This window comes from Athene noctua, chromosome 5 (assembly GCF_965140245.1).
Source record: "Athene noctua chromosome 5, bAthNoc1.hap1.1, whole genome shotgun sequence".
Classification (NCBI taxonomy): Eukaryota; Metazoa; Chordata; class Aves; order Strigiformes; family Strigidae; genus Athene; species Athene noctua.
The window spans coordinates 13,587,050-13,601,004 of record NC_134041.1 but is presented as its reverse complement, the minus strand read 5'-3'; the positions used below and the strand labels follow the sequence as shown (position 1 = coordinate 13,601,004).

Sequence of the window (13,955 nt, the reverse complement as noted above, 5' to 3'; positions counted from 1 at the left end):
ATGATGAGTAGTACTTACAGGGGACTGAGTGACAACATGACATCAATAGGTTAGTAACCTGTAGTTAGTTTAGTTGGTAGGTAGGAAAGGTGCAACTGGTTTGTCACTAGATAAAACCATCTGTGGGTTTATCTTTTTTGAAAGACCCTTTTGGAAAGATGTTGATAGTTGTTTACATGTAGCAGTCTGGGAGGGGTGTATACTCAGCTACACTCATTCTTCCAGAAAGATGGTCTTCGTTGAGCCCCAAATAGCTTTCAACTGATGAACCTAGTGTCATACAGATGTCATATGGGAACAGTGAGTATTTATGATACCATAAATCTGCCTTTCTTTCCTAATGGCAACTGCCTACAAAAACTCTTTGCAGGAATGGATCTACTCTTTGAGGCTCCTTGTTCTTCGGCATACCAAGCATAAGTGGTTTTCTGGTGTAGGTGTAATTATGCCGAGCCACTAAATACATGTCTGTATTACTGCTGTGTCCATGTTTTATGATTTGTTTTCAAAGTTGTATAGCCAAAGCTAGAATAGCCAGAAGTATTAGGCTGGCATTTCAGAATAGTTCTTTTTCCTTTTCCTTTTTTTCTGCTCACATAGAAAACACTTGCAACATATACATGGGTGAGAGTACTTGTCTGGCTTATGAGTGCAAAACTACTGAGTACAACAGTTGCCTTTAAAAGCTGGGAGGTGGTGGGAAGCAAACTGATCTATCACTAGCTGTAATATACTGATTTCTCACTGAAAATGTAAATGTGTTGCAATAATAACGCATTCATATTTGATCTTTTTCATATAAATATGCAGGCACCTTTTGCCTCAGCTTTGCTTCTCCCTCCATCCATTTTTTCATGCCTGCCTCTTAAATGTAATGCTGTTTTGAGTTGTGCAGCTGGAGCTAGAAAATGTGGAGCTCTACTGCACACACAGGTACTGTAGCACACAGCTCCATGCAAAGGCGAAATTTTAAATTATAGTTGTAAATATTTAAAAAATTAGCAGTAAAAACTACATGAATAAGGAATATTTATTTGGATTCCAGTTTCTTAAAATGTAGCTGTTGAGATATTTTATTAGTTCTTGTACTCAATATAGCATATTGAGTATAAGATGTAATGCTGTCTAACATCTGGTGTTAATATGGGTTGTCACCTGGAAATAAACTAATAGGTACTCATGGGATATCAAAAAAAAAAAAGTGTGGTTAAAAGCATCACTACTGCTTTGAAACGAATAACATAATTATGAACATCATGGTTTCTCTATATAAATAGAAACAACTTCGTTTGAATTTGAATGATCAAAATTGTTTCATAATAGAAGTTCTAAGACATACAGTTGATTTTATGAGATTAAGAAAAAGACCTGCCATAGATTTTATTGATTTAAAAGCATTTGAATGGACCCACCTTGTGGCCCAGAGAGACGCTATGGGAAATCCAAGTTAGAGGAAACGGGAGTGCTGTGCTCCTTGGAAAGTTTGGGCTGGGTGAGGCCGGTACGTGGAGGAATCATTGCAGACTAGAACAGGTAGGAGCCCACGCATGCATGTACTGCCTTGTCTCTGTAGAGCTGAGAGGTTGGTTGTGGTTCTGCTCCCACTGGCAACGTGATGTTGTATTTGTATGGACAAGATCGGCACTGTAGAAGACTTGGAGATAATCTTTTCCCAGGGACAGGTGATGAATACATGCTGCTTGGAAGAATAGTGCTCTAGTGGAGAATAGCTTGGCCCTACTTACACAATTGTATTTTTGTGAATACAAAATATCTTTGTCCCTCTAGCAGCCTCTACACACCCCTTTCACCTTTGTTCTTTGCAGCTGCTGCTGCTGTTTGCTTAACCCAAAGTTGCGGTAGCAGCGAGCTGCTTTTATATCTGATCATATTTAGAGGTCCTCTCCACTGAGGTCTGTCTGCCTCACTAGTGAATATTTTTGCCATTTTCTGACCCCCTCCAGTGTAAGGTTCTCAAGGAGTTTCTCTCTCCATTTGTGGCATGGCACTGTGCACTGAATGCCTTTAGTCTTGTTTCTGCTAATAATCCTCATCTTGTTTAATTAAATATAAACATTTAAAAAAAGGATGCTTCTCAAGGTAGTGGTGGCCAAGTTTTGAATACCAAGTCTACTTAATTAAGCTGCTCATCTTTTATTTTGGCATGCTTCAGTTGGCATGAAGCTTTGTGTTTGGGAATGTAATTCATGTATTTGCTGTGGATTTAGTTGCCCTTTTGTGAAAAATCATGGTCATGGCTTCATATAAGAGTATGAATTTGATTATAATTTAAAAAATAGTTTGTTTACTATACCTTAAATATATGTAGTTGGGTTGTCGGGTTTTCTTCTGAATACAGCTTTATATTGTGACTTTTTTCACCTCTACCCTAAAGCATACGTGAGTTCCGTAATGTAACTCAGTGGCAGCTGAGCAGGTAAGAGCTCAGCCCTTGTACCTCAGCAGAGGTAAGGGCTCTGCTCTGCCAGGCTGTCGAAGGCAGATACGAGTGGTTACTGCTGCCAGTACAGAGATGTGTGTGTTAGCTTTGGATGGAGCACATCACATGCCTTAGTTTGGAGGCCCCCTGGTACAGTCCCTATTGTGTTTGCCAGGTGGGCATCATTCATCTGAGCACTGGCTTGTCCAGGAATTAAACTGCACTGGGTCCCAGGTGCTGGGAAAGCTCCCTTTGATTAGAAGAAGTATATTATGTATTGTGTCACAGGTTGGAAGATTAATGAATAATTGTTAAACTGCTAAAAGCACTTTAAAGTGCTATGAAATGCTGAGAGATAACACTGGAAGTAGAGGATAATACGTAGAAGTTAATTTGTAAAAAGCCCTTATAGATTACATATTTTAGAAGGAAATTAAAAACTAAAGCTATCGTAACAGTATTGTTGTTTATATTAAGGTGATTATACAGTTTTCAAAGTAAATATTTAAAATGCAGTTGTTGGCATTGATATGTTAATTTAGTTTAACTGCTGTTCTTTCCCATATCCTTCATGAGGTTTTGTTGTTGATGAGTGAACTTTCTTCATTATTTTATTAATATTGGAGATATCAGTAATCATAGCACTGTGGTTAATAAATAAAACCTGGGAGATTAGACAAAAGTGCTTTAAATTGTTTTGCAGATTAACAGGCACCATTTATGTTGGAGTTCTCTTATTACTTTAATCTTGCTGTGGGCACAAAGGAGGATTAAACTATTACTAGATGGCTGGAGTTACTTGATTTCTCCCACCTCCCCTGCAAGGACCCCAAATCCAAACTGTAACTGACAAATTAGAAGTGCACACTTCCACTAAAAGCTTTGAGGACATACTTTATGCTGTGATTTGCTTGTGATACATATAAATTCATTCTGAAATTAAACTTTGTCATGTGCTTTGTTGTAAGAATTGAGAGGATTACTCAGTTTGAAATTTTAAATAGCAAGTAAACCTGAATTGTTGTGGAGTGCCTCTTGGAAACAGGTAATGTGCTCTTGGCACAGTACACCACATAACAGAATTTGGCTTTTCTGAGGAGTTTCCTGGTCCTTCAGTTTGAGACCAGTGGGTTTTTTAATGTGATGAGAAGCAGGCGCAGGTTGTTTCAGTTTTGGATCTGAGGTTGGCCTTGGTTTTCACAGACCCATTTTGAAATGTGAATCTTTCTTTTTTCAAATTTCAATACTGGTCTTTAACACAGATCCTAACATACAATTAAGTATCTTGAGAATCAAGAAAGAAAACCTTTAGTATTGCAATGGAAGAAATAGAAATGTTCATTTAAATGGAGAACGACCAAGAAGAAAACTTGGAAATTTACACCCCAAAATACACCAAATTCACCCCAGTGATCTAGTAATGATGGCAAGTACCACACAGACAGGCAGCAAGCGTACTTCACTTCCCTGCGAGTGCTTGCTCACCCCAAGATTAGTAGAGGTGGAGAACTCCACAGAGGGACATGCACAGGATTTCCCCCCAGTGCCGTCACTGCTGCTGTCTGCCAGGCAGCCCCAGAACCTGGGGTGATATTTTATACCACATGTGCTGCAATAAATAGGACAAAACTGGGTACAGGGTGCTCTGCACTGAAACTCCAGAGAGAATTAAGCAGGGATTAATTTGAAATATGATAGCTGCCACTTTAATGGACTTGTTGGAACACAGCACTTAGAATGTTTTATTTTTGTGCAGTTACATATGGATATTTTGCACTCGTGGTACAAACAGACACCATCTGCCTTAGGTTGGGAAGAACATCCCCCATAGCAAGGGTGATGTGCACATTCATTTTTAAGGTTTTGCCCACTTTTTTAAAGCTCTGTTTGGAATAAGAGGAGACTGAAGAATTTGTGTATCCATTTTCCACTCGGGAATTACTCTATTCCTGGCTGTATGCACTGACTCTGTCATCCTGATTCTGGGTTTAACCCAAAGCTTTCTGTATGAATGTCCTTATTGAGGACACTAATGCAAAGGGAGTTCTGTTAGAAGACTGTAGAGTTGGATTATAATGATATTTAAGACAGTGCTTTCTATGTAAAATGTTAATACATAATGTTTTAAATCTTATTCCTGTTCTGATGTAACATTTTAAAATGAAACCATTCTTAATCTAATTACCATTTCAGCTTTAATACTTTTTTATTATTTTTTGCATAAAACTCATTTTAATTGCAGTAACAAGTATTGCATGTGTTATGAAACACCTTCGTTGAAAGTCTTGGATACTTTCCATTTGGGTCCCTACAGACCCATCCAGTCTGAAAATACACTGTTTTATCCTCTTCTTAATTACAGTACTTGGAGCAACTCTCTGTTAACTGTTTTTAAGTTCCACAGGATAATGAGTCGACCAGAACTGGAGAGCATACAACAGAAAACTGTTCACAGGAGGAAGCTTGCTGTTGCTTAGCTACCTATCTTTTTAATTTGGAATCTCCAGCAATTCGATAATGACTAGCCCTTAAGCTGCTAAATGTATTTGTTCATGACACACTGTACCATTTTATACGTGCACTTCACCAATGTGTTAGTGCTGCTGTTGTAGAGATAAAGAGGGCATTTATAATGGGGTTGTATTGTGGCATAGATCACAAAGCCTAGTATGTCAGTTACATAAGCAGGACTTGGTATGCTGAGTTCTTAGGTGGGTCTGCTACAACAGTGAAATTCAGAATAACTTGAGCCAAAAGAGCTGTTATCTCTGCTCCTCCATATCAGTCCCAAATATGAGAAAGTTATGCATAATTTGTAAGTACTGCAACCAATCTATAGTCTTTTAATAGTAGACATTCTCACATCAATTTAGGCATAATGAAGATACATAATTAATTGCAAATTAAAAGACTGCAACACTTAACATTTTTTTGTCCATGTAGCATTCTCTTGCAAGTGAGAAAATGCCTGACTTTCACAGAAATTTGCTGGAATAAGACTCTGAACTAGGCAATGTTCACACAAAAAATACAAACTATTTTTTTTTTTAAGAAATCTGTGAAAACTTTATATTCACTAATGCTTTCTGATCAGTCCTAAAATTGATATAAAGAGATAGTTTATCTAGGGATTGCTTATAGCCGCTGTATAAGCATAGAAAGAAATTCTGTCTTTTCTAAATCTTTTTCTAGTATGTAGGTCTAAAAAGAAAACTTTTTCATCTGCTGTTAAAGTGATTCTTGCTTACTTTAATAGTTTTTCCCATTAGGAGAGATCTATGTGACTCTTTCCGCCTGCCTGCACAAAATAGTCAAAGCAGCTTCTGCAGCAGTACAGCTGAGACGAACGTGTGTGTTTAGAAGGACATTCTGCCTTGGCCTCTGACTTCATTACACAGCGCTGCTGGCGTAGCTGTGACAGCTCGGAGGGATCCGCACTTCCTCGCTGGCATAGGTACACTGGCAGTGCTTTTGGCAGCGACACAGCTGTGCCAAGAGCAAAGAATTGCTGGGTTTGCAGTTACAGTGGTGCCAGCTGAAAGCTCTCTGCCAGCCTATGTTACAAGTACAATTTGCTGACATAATTTATGGAAACAGACTCCATCTTATGTGTAAATGGGTGTGATTCACAAGCGCAAAATGAAGCTTTTTGTGAAGGAACTTCAGTGCTATTTGCTGCTTAGCTGATGTGCCCAGCTGGACAAAGATTTGTTACTGAAGTTTTCTATATTGTATTTGTTATGATTTTAGAAGGATGAAATTGTTAGTTTGACAGCTAATTAGATTTTTAATTCAGTAGTGAACTTTCTTGGGAATCTAGGATCAAGTTAACTTAAAGAAAATTACATATTTCAGCTCTTCCAGATATACTTTGTAGGTTTAAACATGAATCTGTATAATCCAGTTTTAGGTATTCAGAAGGTTTTGATGTCTGTATGCCCCTAGTGGAAAATACTGGCATATTTCAGTATAATTTTGTGCTCAATTAACCTCAGTATTGACTTACAGATGTACAACAGAGTTGCATCTCTTTGCCCTTTTATTGTGGTTTAATATTTATGTGTAGATTTCAGTTTCTGGGTTTGTAAATCTTTCTCATCAAGATAATTTAGTTTTAAGTTTACTAAGTATGTAGCTCTTGTATGGCTTCATATGTATTTTTTTGTCATGCCTTCATGTTTTTAATATTTCACATTTTAACACATTTTTACATTGCATCCCATGGCTTTAAACCTACTGTATGTATGTCCTTGATTTCCCAGCGTGGAGCCACAGCTGCTCTGGTCTCCTTTTCCTTGTGGAATTCCATTGAGGCTTCAGTACATGGCATGACAAAATGTAAAACCATACTCATAGATCACCTTATAAATATTTATTCATATAAATTCTTTAAAGAAATTAAATTACGTGTTCTCTACAAAATAGGAGAGAGAGGCTTTTAGTGTCACTGTCTGCAAATTGAAGTCATTTGTCTAGAAGGGTCAGGTGCCACTTTGTGGTAAGGAATTTGTCTGAGATCCAAGAAGGGAAAGATTGATAGTACAAAGAGATTGATGAAACAGGCACTGCAATATGCATACAAAGTTACGGGTTAATTAGGAGGATTTAAACAAGAAAGTTCCTTTGTGTGGAGAAGTGTCATGAGCTGTTACTTTCAGAAGCGAGGTGTGCTGGCAGCCTTTTTGAACATGCAGACTTGATTTTCTGAGATGTTTATATGGAGATGTGTGGTTGTGAATATCAGCGAGGTGGCAGATTACCAACAGCAAGTACACTGCAGCTGCTGAGTGCTTCTTAGGAAATTGGGTGGTTTGCATATATAGACACCAGCTCTGCTCATATCTTTGGTTTTGTTGTTGTTAATGTAAATTATAATGCTGGTTCTGTGATTCCTGTATCAGAGTAAAATCATTAATATTTCAGAATGCCAGGTTCTTCAGGTGTCGCAAGTGACAAAACTATTTGTTATAGTTTTAATTACAAACATGGTACTTAAAGAAAAATCCTAAAGCTAAAACTATGTAGCTTAGAAAATGGAAGCTGAGCAATCAACAAACATTGTTTTCCTGTTGATAGGAAAGCTGTTTTGAAATAACAGACGCTGCAAACTGTTCCTTATTGCATTAAAGTTCACCAGCCACCTGGTACATCTAGTGGAGAACGACCAGCTTCCATACACAGATTAATGCAGAAATTGAAACAGTACCATCTTTTGTAATAGTTACTCACATGGCAGGAAGAGAATTTTAAATTTGACTTAGATGCAACAAAACCAAAATACTCTGTGCCCCTTGTGTCTCATTCTATACAGGGACAAAATAGTGCAAGTCTTTCACTAAGGCAGGAATAAAAAGCTCAGCAAGCACTTCAGTATTTATTATTGTAATAGTAAATCATCTCTCTTCCTAGAAGATCTGTAAAACATACCTGCTGAGGGCAAGAGTAAGCACAGGCACGAGCGACTGAGTTATGCTTCTAAATACTGTAATTCTGATATTTTTGTTATGATAGTCTTAACTAAAATTTTGCATTCATATAGCTTCACCTTATTCTTAGCCCCAGAGACAGATCTTGGGGCACATAGCAGCTCTTATCTTCTACAATCTATTTCTCACTGAATATGGAGTAGCTAATTTTTTTTTAAATAAGAGGAGGAAGAGGACAGACAAGTTTTATCTTGTCTTACTGCTAAGTGTGAGATAGAAAAGGCCTAAACAAATGGCAGTGTATTGCTTTTTGCTGAAGATGAAAAAGTTGTTGAAGGGACAGGTATTTGAATTGCAGAATATATTCCTACATTAAAGAAAGGCAGTTAGACTCAATGAGGCCCTTGGGAAATGTGATTGACATTAAAAACAATCCTATTTTGTTTTATGATATTCCTGTAATAATGAATCTTATCTTCTTATGTGGTTAGATATCTGTTTATTCACATAATTCTGAGTACAAAAGGAGCTGTAGAAAACATTCTAGGTAGTGGAAAAGCAACACCATCTTTTCTTTTTCACATTTTCACTTGTAGGAACTGTTTTTCATACAGCATTTTTCTCTTGTATTAACATGAGACCAGATATGAGAAATTCTGTCCAAACAATGAGTTTGAACATGTCCCACAATGCTGGTGCACACCATCAAAGTGGTGTCTCAGGTAAAGTTCTAGTGGCATGCTTGTGGTACTTAACCTCCCTGCTTGAGTGGCAGCTCACCTCCCATCGGCCTTTCTACCACATCAAGAGGAAAGATGCTTCTACTTTATGAAGAAATACAGCTTATTGGTATTTTTCTCTACTGCAGGGATTTTTTTTTTTTTTTTTTGCACTTGATAAACACAGTGCCTGTTTAATGTGAAAACTGAGTATGAATTCTTTGTTTTTCTCTTTGTTTGGTTTTTCTTTTTTTCAGAAACCAAAACAAAAGGACTGGCATCCTCCTGGAGGATTTATTTTAGGACTCTGGGCATTGATCATCATGGTTTTCTTCAAAACATACGGAATCAAGCACATGAAACACATCTTCTGAATTTGAGCAGGATGATCGCTACTTTGGATTCACTGGTGTCATCCCGTTCTCTGTGTGTGTTATGGTTGTAGTGAAAAAGTGTTGAGATTTTGCTTCTGAAGGTTCTTCTGAAGTCATCTCTTCTGCCCCTTTTTCTGAAGAGTCTTAACAAATGTTTTTAATGTTAGACTCTTGTTTTACTTTGTCTTGTTTTAAACATATTTTAATGCTTTTTAGAGCAATTTTTCTTTCTGGTTAAACTTAAAAAAGAGGGACCTAAACACAGGAACAGAATTTCTGAGGTTGATTGTGAATTGTAAATGGGCTATTTTTTTCCCCTGTACTTCATAGTAAATCTTAGAAGTAGTCAGCCTATCACTAAAGAACTAGACATTGGGCAGAACGTTATTTAAGATGTCATTTTATCAATAAAAACTTAAGCTACTTTACAGACTTTGGCATGACATATTGAAAGCTTTCTTCACAAAAATAAAAATACTCTAGAATATATTGATTTTTTTTCTTTTCCTTTTTTCTTCCCTGTTAAGTACAACCTTTAGATCAGTCCTTTCAAGTTAGGCAGTTTTGAGTCTAGGATTCTAGGAGTTGGTGAAAGTGAAACAAAAATATATGATGACCTCACTGACTCTACTTCAAAAAATACCAAAAGAAGGTGAAACTGCGACTTCACTGTGTCCATTAAAACTCTTTATAGGTGGTGTATTTTCACTCTATATGATATGGAGTTGGATGCTTTCAGCATTTTCAGTGCACTGGATTTTTACACAGAAGAAAATCGACTCTGGCATCAGGATGAAAAATGTTATAAATTGTACTACTGTATTCTTAGTTTCTGAGCCCTTGGAAAAATGAGCTTTATCACCTAGGTTTTGTAAATTCTGTTTTGGCATACTGATTTGTTCTTCTTGGACATTTACTGATGAATGTATGCTAAAAGGGTTTTGTCTGTATAATACATTGATGAATGTATGTTGAAAGGGTTTTGTCTGTATAATATACTGATATTAGTGAAGAGAAGAGCAAATTTGTGCATGTATAGAAACAAGTCTGTCAGCAAGGAGAAGCTTTTGCAGCTTGCTTTTGAAACCTTTTCTCTAGCTTAATCATAATAAAGCTTACACCATGTACACATCATGTAAGTGCTAGATACATATCTCTAAAAGTTATTTGGAATTATCTGTATTCACACATAATATCAGAGCCAATATATTTTTCTTAGAATATGTCATTGAGCATTTTCATATTGCATAGAACATACAAATCTGAGCACATAAACATTTTTGTTGTCCTTTTTTCTTCTCTTTCAGATTGATTGTGGAATCATAGCCTTGGGTTAGGGATAGTGAACTTGTCAGAGCTGTGCGAATACACTGCGAGGGAGGGCTACAGAGAAGGCAGCCATTGAGGCTTCCAGCTGTTTTTAAGGGCTGATGCCAGAGAACAATAAAACCAGCAATGTAGTACATCTCTTGAGCATTAAAACCTTATTTTTTATTCTCCATACATCTTCTAGGCTTGGAGAGGATAAAGGTACAGAATGATCCCTTATCAGGAGGTAAACACTTGCCTGTTACACTCACTGTTGTGCTTTTTCTGTGAACAGTGGGAATTGTTTTTAGTAGCATGCGCTAAGCACCAGGAATAGGAATTAATCTCTATTTAAAACAAAAGCATTCCTACACCACTGTCTTTACAGTTCGGTAAACAGATATTCTGTGATAAATAATACTAGATTTCTTCCAAGTTTTCTGATGAGAAGTTTTTGTGTAACTGATGGGCAGGTATTGCCTGCCAACAATGAAACTTAATGTGAGAGATGAAAGCTCTGGTTGCTGGAAGTGCCTCCCTCGGAGATGGAACGGCTCAGAGCAGCATTCTAGTGCTGGATCTCTGGATCTCCTCACAATGTGTTGGGTTTTGGGGTTGTTTTTTAGGATAGCACCCTTCATAAGCAATGACTTTGTATCCAAAATCTGATACAATGGTGACTTTTCTTAAAATCAGAAAAACTTCCCCTGCCCCACCCTCAGCTATTTGTAGTGCAACACTCATCTAAGATCTGTTGTAGACAGACTGCATGGAAATGCAGAGACACAGTATAGAAATGAATCCTACAGAATTTCTTACAGGATTTGCTTAGCTTTCATTTTTTTTAATTCAGCCTTTGATACTGTTTTTCAATTGTAATGAATATTTTAAATTATTTATTTTATGGGCAAGTTATCGCACTTAAAAAAGTGGCAAAAATGAAGTTGATAGAGCTTTGTGCCTTGCTTCAGTTGCAATTACACTTACTCAGACTCCTCAGGCCTTACTCAATTTTTCTCTTTCCCTCTTTCAGCCACCTTTTGCAGGAAGTGATAGAAACATCTACAGAACTCAGCTGAATTTTGGAAGTAGCATAAGATACCAAAGATGCTGTCTTTTTAAAAGCTTATCTGCTTGGGGAAGAGGAGGCAATTAGGTGGGTTATTAAAATGCAATTTATGAATAGAAGCACTCAGTAAGTGTGCCTGTGAAGGTGATTAATTTGAAGAGAGAACAACAGTTTGACTGGAATGCAGCAAACTATGCTTCAGGCATTTCTAACATTTTTATATGCACAAAGTGAGGAGTTGAAATAGATCGTTCTCAGTGTCACCATAAAGTTGCCTGTGCTACACTTACAAGACAGTATTTTCTATACTGTGCTAACTTTTATTCCTTGAATAGTTTTAGTCTGAAAGGAAGTATAGACATGTCAAAGAATGTAAAAAAAAGTCTGTAAATGTGTTTTGTTTGTTTGTTTATTTATTTGAAGTTAGTAATCTTTTAATTTTCCCTGAAAGCCCTTCAAACTCAGTTTGGGATCTGAGCTCTGGGAACCAGCCAGCTCATTCTCACTCACAAACCAGTTGTGTTTTACAGGGCAAACAATGTGCTTGTGCAGTATAGATGCTTCCTCCATTGTGCACAGATTATCTTTATAATGGAATCCAGAAAACAAGCCAGATGGCGGTTTCTTAATGTTTCTTTGCATAGAAACTTCTAGAGCAGAAAAATTTCAGCATTTTAAGTCCACAGAGATAAGTCTGTGAACCAAGTATGCTATGCTTGCAAAATACTGTACGTTCATGTCTGTACTGTGTAACTGCATTGACAGGTCTTACAATGGGTTTCATAGACACTGTTTCGAATGCTCATGGATGATAAAAATGTAAGTTGTTTCATTTCAGTTTTTCAGCTCTCTTTCAGGATCACATATTGAAGTGCATTACTGTTATTGAACTGAAGAAATGGTAAGTTAAGAGTAGGGTTTTATACTCACACATTCTTTCATTTTTCTGCACTTCATTTGATTTCTGAACTGTCTGTGAAATGCAGTACACATTTGAGAACGCTGTTTTGTATGACCATGCCTAAATGTTTACACAACTGTATGACTTTCAGCTACGCTTCTGTAACAGACTGTAAAGTGAGATTCCTACAAAAATCAGTGAAGAAGCCTGAGCAGTGATGAGACAATCAGTGTTTCATTGGTCTATGCCAGCTGAATCTCTTTATATTTATGTGACTCTCACCATGAAAATGCTGTCATCTTAGCATAAGCAAAGATCATAGACTTTTCAAAAGTATCTTCACAATTATCATTAGCGATAGTGCATCTAGAGAGTGGACTTTTTTTTTTCCCCAGTTGTTTCCCCCTAAAAGCTGGTCTCTGTTACTGATTACAGAAAAGCAAATGTAATCTGATTCTAATTCTGTTGCTGAGTGTCTGCAAATTGAGCCCATTTCCATCTCTTGTTTCAGCAGTCAAGGGATGTCCATTCTTTGGTACCACATCCATGAAACATACTGGAAATGAATGGATCTCATGGCCTAATGTGCCTTCAGTGGGCATCATCACATGCTAAAGCAGGGCTGTGTTGCACATATACTAAATCAGTGATTTGTGAAGAAACAAAGACCAGATTCAGCCATGAATTTATCATACGTGGAGAGGATTTGCGAAGTGATAAGGACAGGGAGGTGTTGCACTTTATTCCTGTAAAAAGAGTTTTGGAGGACTAACTGTCCCACTGAGACAGACAAGTGAAGTCTGCAGCCCTGGCAATCCTGACAGCAACAGCACGTCATTCAAGGTTTTTTTGAAGCTTGAGAGCTGCTTCTTTCTCTTCTCCGATGGATGCTTAGAGGGGAGGAATAAAAAGAAGTTTCTGGGCTGAAGACTTAGAAAAACTGCGCCAATTATCCCTTCAATATAGATGGGGAAATGAGATGCTGCCAGTTGCTGGTAAATAGATTTGATCCAGTGTGTTGTCTTGTGAGCTGAAAAGCTTCTACAAGTTCAGGATTATATGGACTTCATAAAAATAGATGAAGTGGAAGGCAATTCATGAAGTGGGAATGGTGTATTTCACAGAGTCTGTGGCATTTGGAGAGAAGACAACGCTTTGTCTGTGGTACAATATGGGGCCAGTGATTGGTGGCAGCAGAAAACTTGATGTCCCTGTGTGCAGATCTTCCAGCTCTGTCTGTGTCAGAGCTGTGTGTGACCTGGTGGAATCTTACCATGCTTCCAGACTAATTCACATTTGGACTGAGGACGAGCATAAAATATTTCACCCAAAAGACTAATCATCCATAAAGTTATGAACTACAGAAAATAGCAGTGTATATAATGAAAGTGTCTTCTCAACCATCTAGCTATATTCCCCTGGAATATGAAGATCGAAGCCAGGCTGGAGCTGACAGAGTGGAAAGTCGTGGCTCAGTCACAATGGCTGTCCTGCAGAAGTTTCATTTCAATATTCTACAGATCGATCACATGTGTCACACAAACTTTTCTCAACCATCACTTCAACACTTCTGAACAATAATGAGCATAATAGTTTTTGTATTTTTTAAGTGGTGAAAGGCAAATTTTAAAAAATCCAAAACAACAGAGAAGAGTGTTTCTCATAGAAGATAATATCCTCTGCTGTGTGCACTCTATTATTTCTGCTTTCCCTCTTCC

General features: G+C 37.4%; 1 protein-coding gene across 1 annotated transcript in view; it reads left to right on the top strand.

Annotated features, from left to right (window-relative positions):
* PIGK (phosphatidylinositol glycan anchor biosynthesis class K) overlaps window positions 1-9,391 on the top strand; it is a 74,764-nt gene extending 65,373 nt beyond the window's left edge. Inside the window, exon 11 of the mRNA XM_074906410.1 lies at window positions 8,843-9,391. Within this exon, the coding sequence (XP_074762511.1) occupies window positions 8,843-8,959 (117 nt within the window). The 3' untranslated portion in view covers window positions 8,960-9,391. The remainder of the gene's footprint in view (window positions 1-8,842) is intronic.
* Window positions 9,392-13,955: the final 4,564 nt, after the last annotated feature.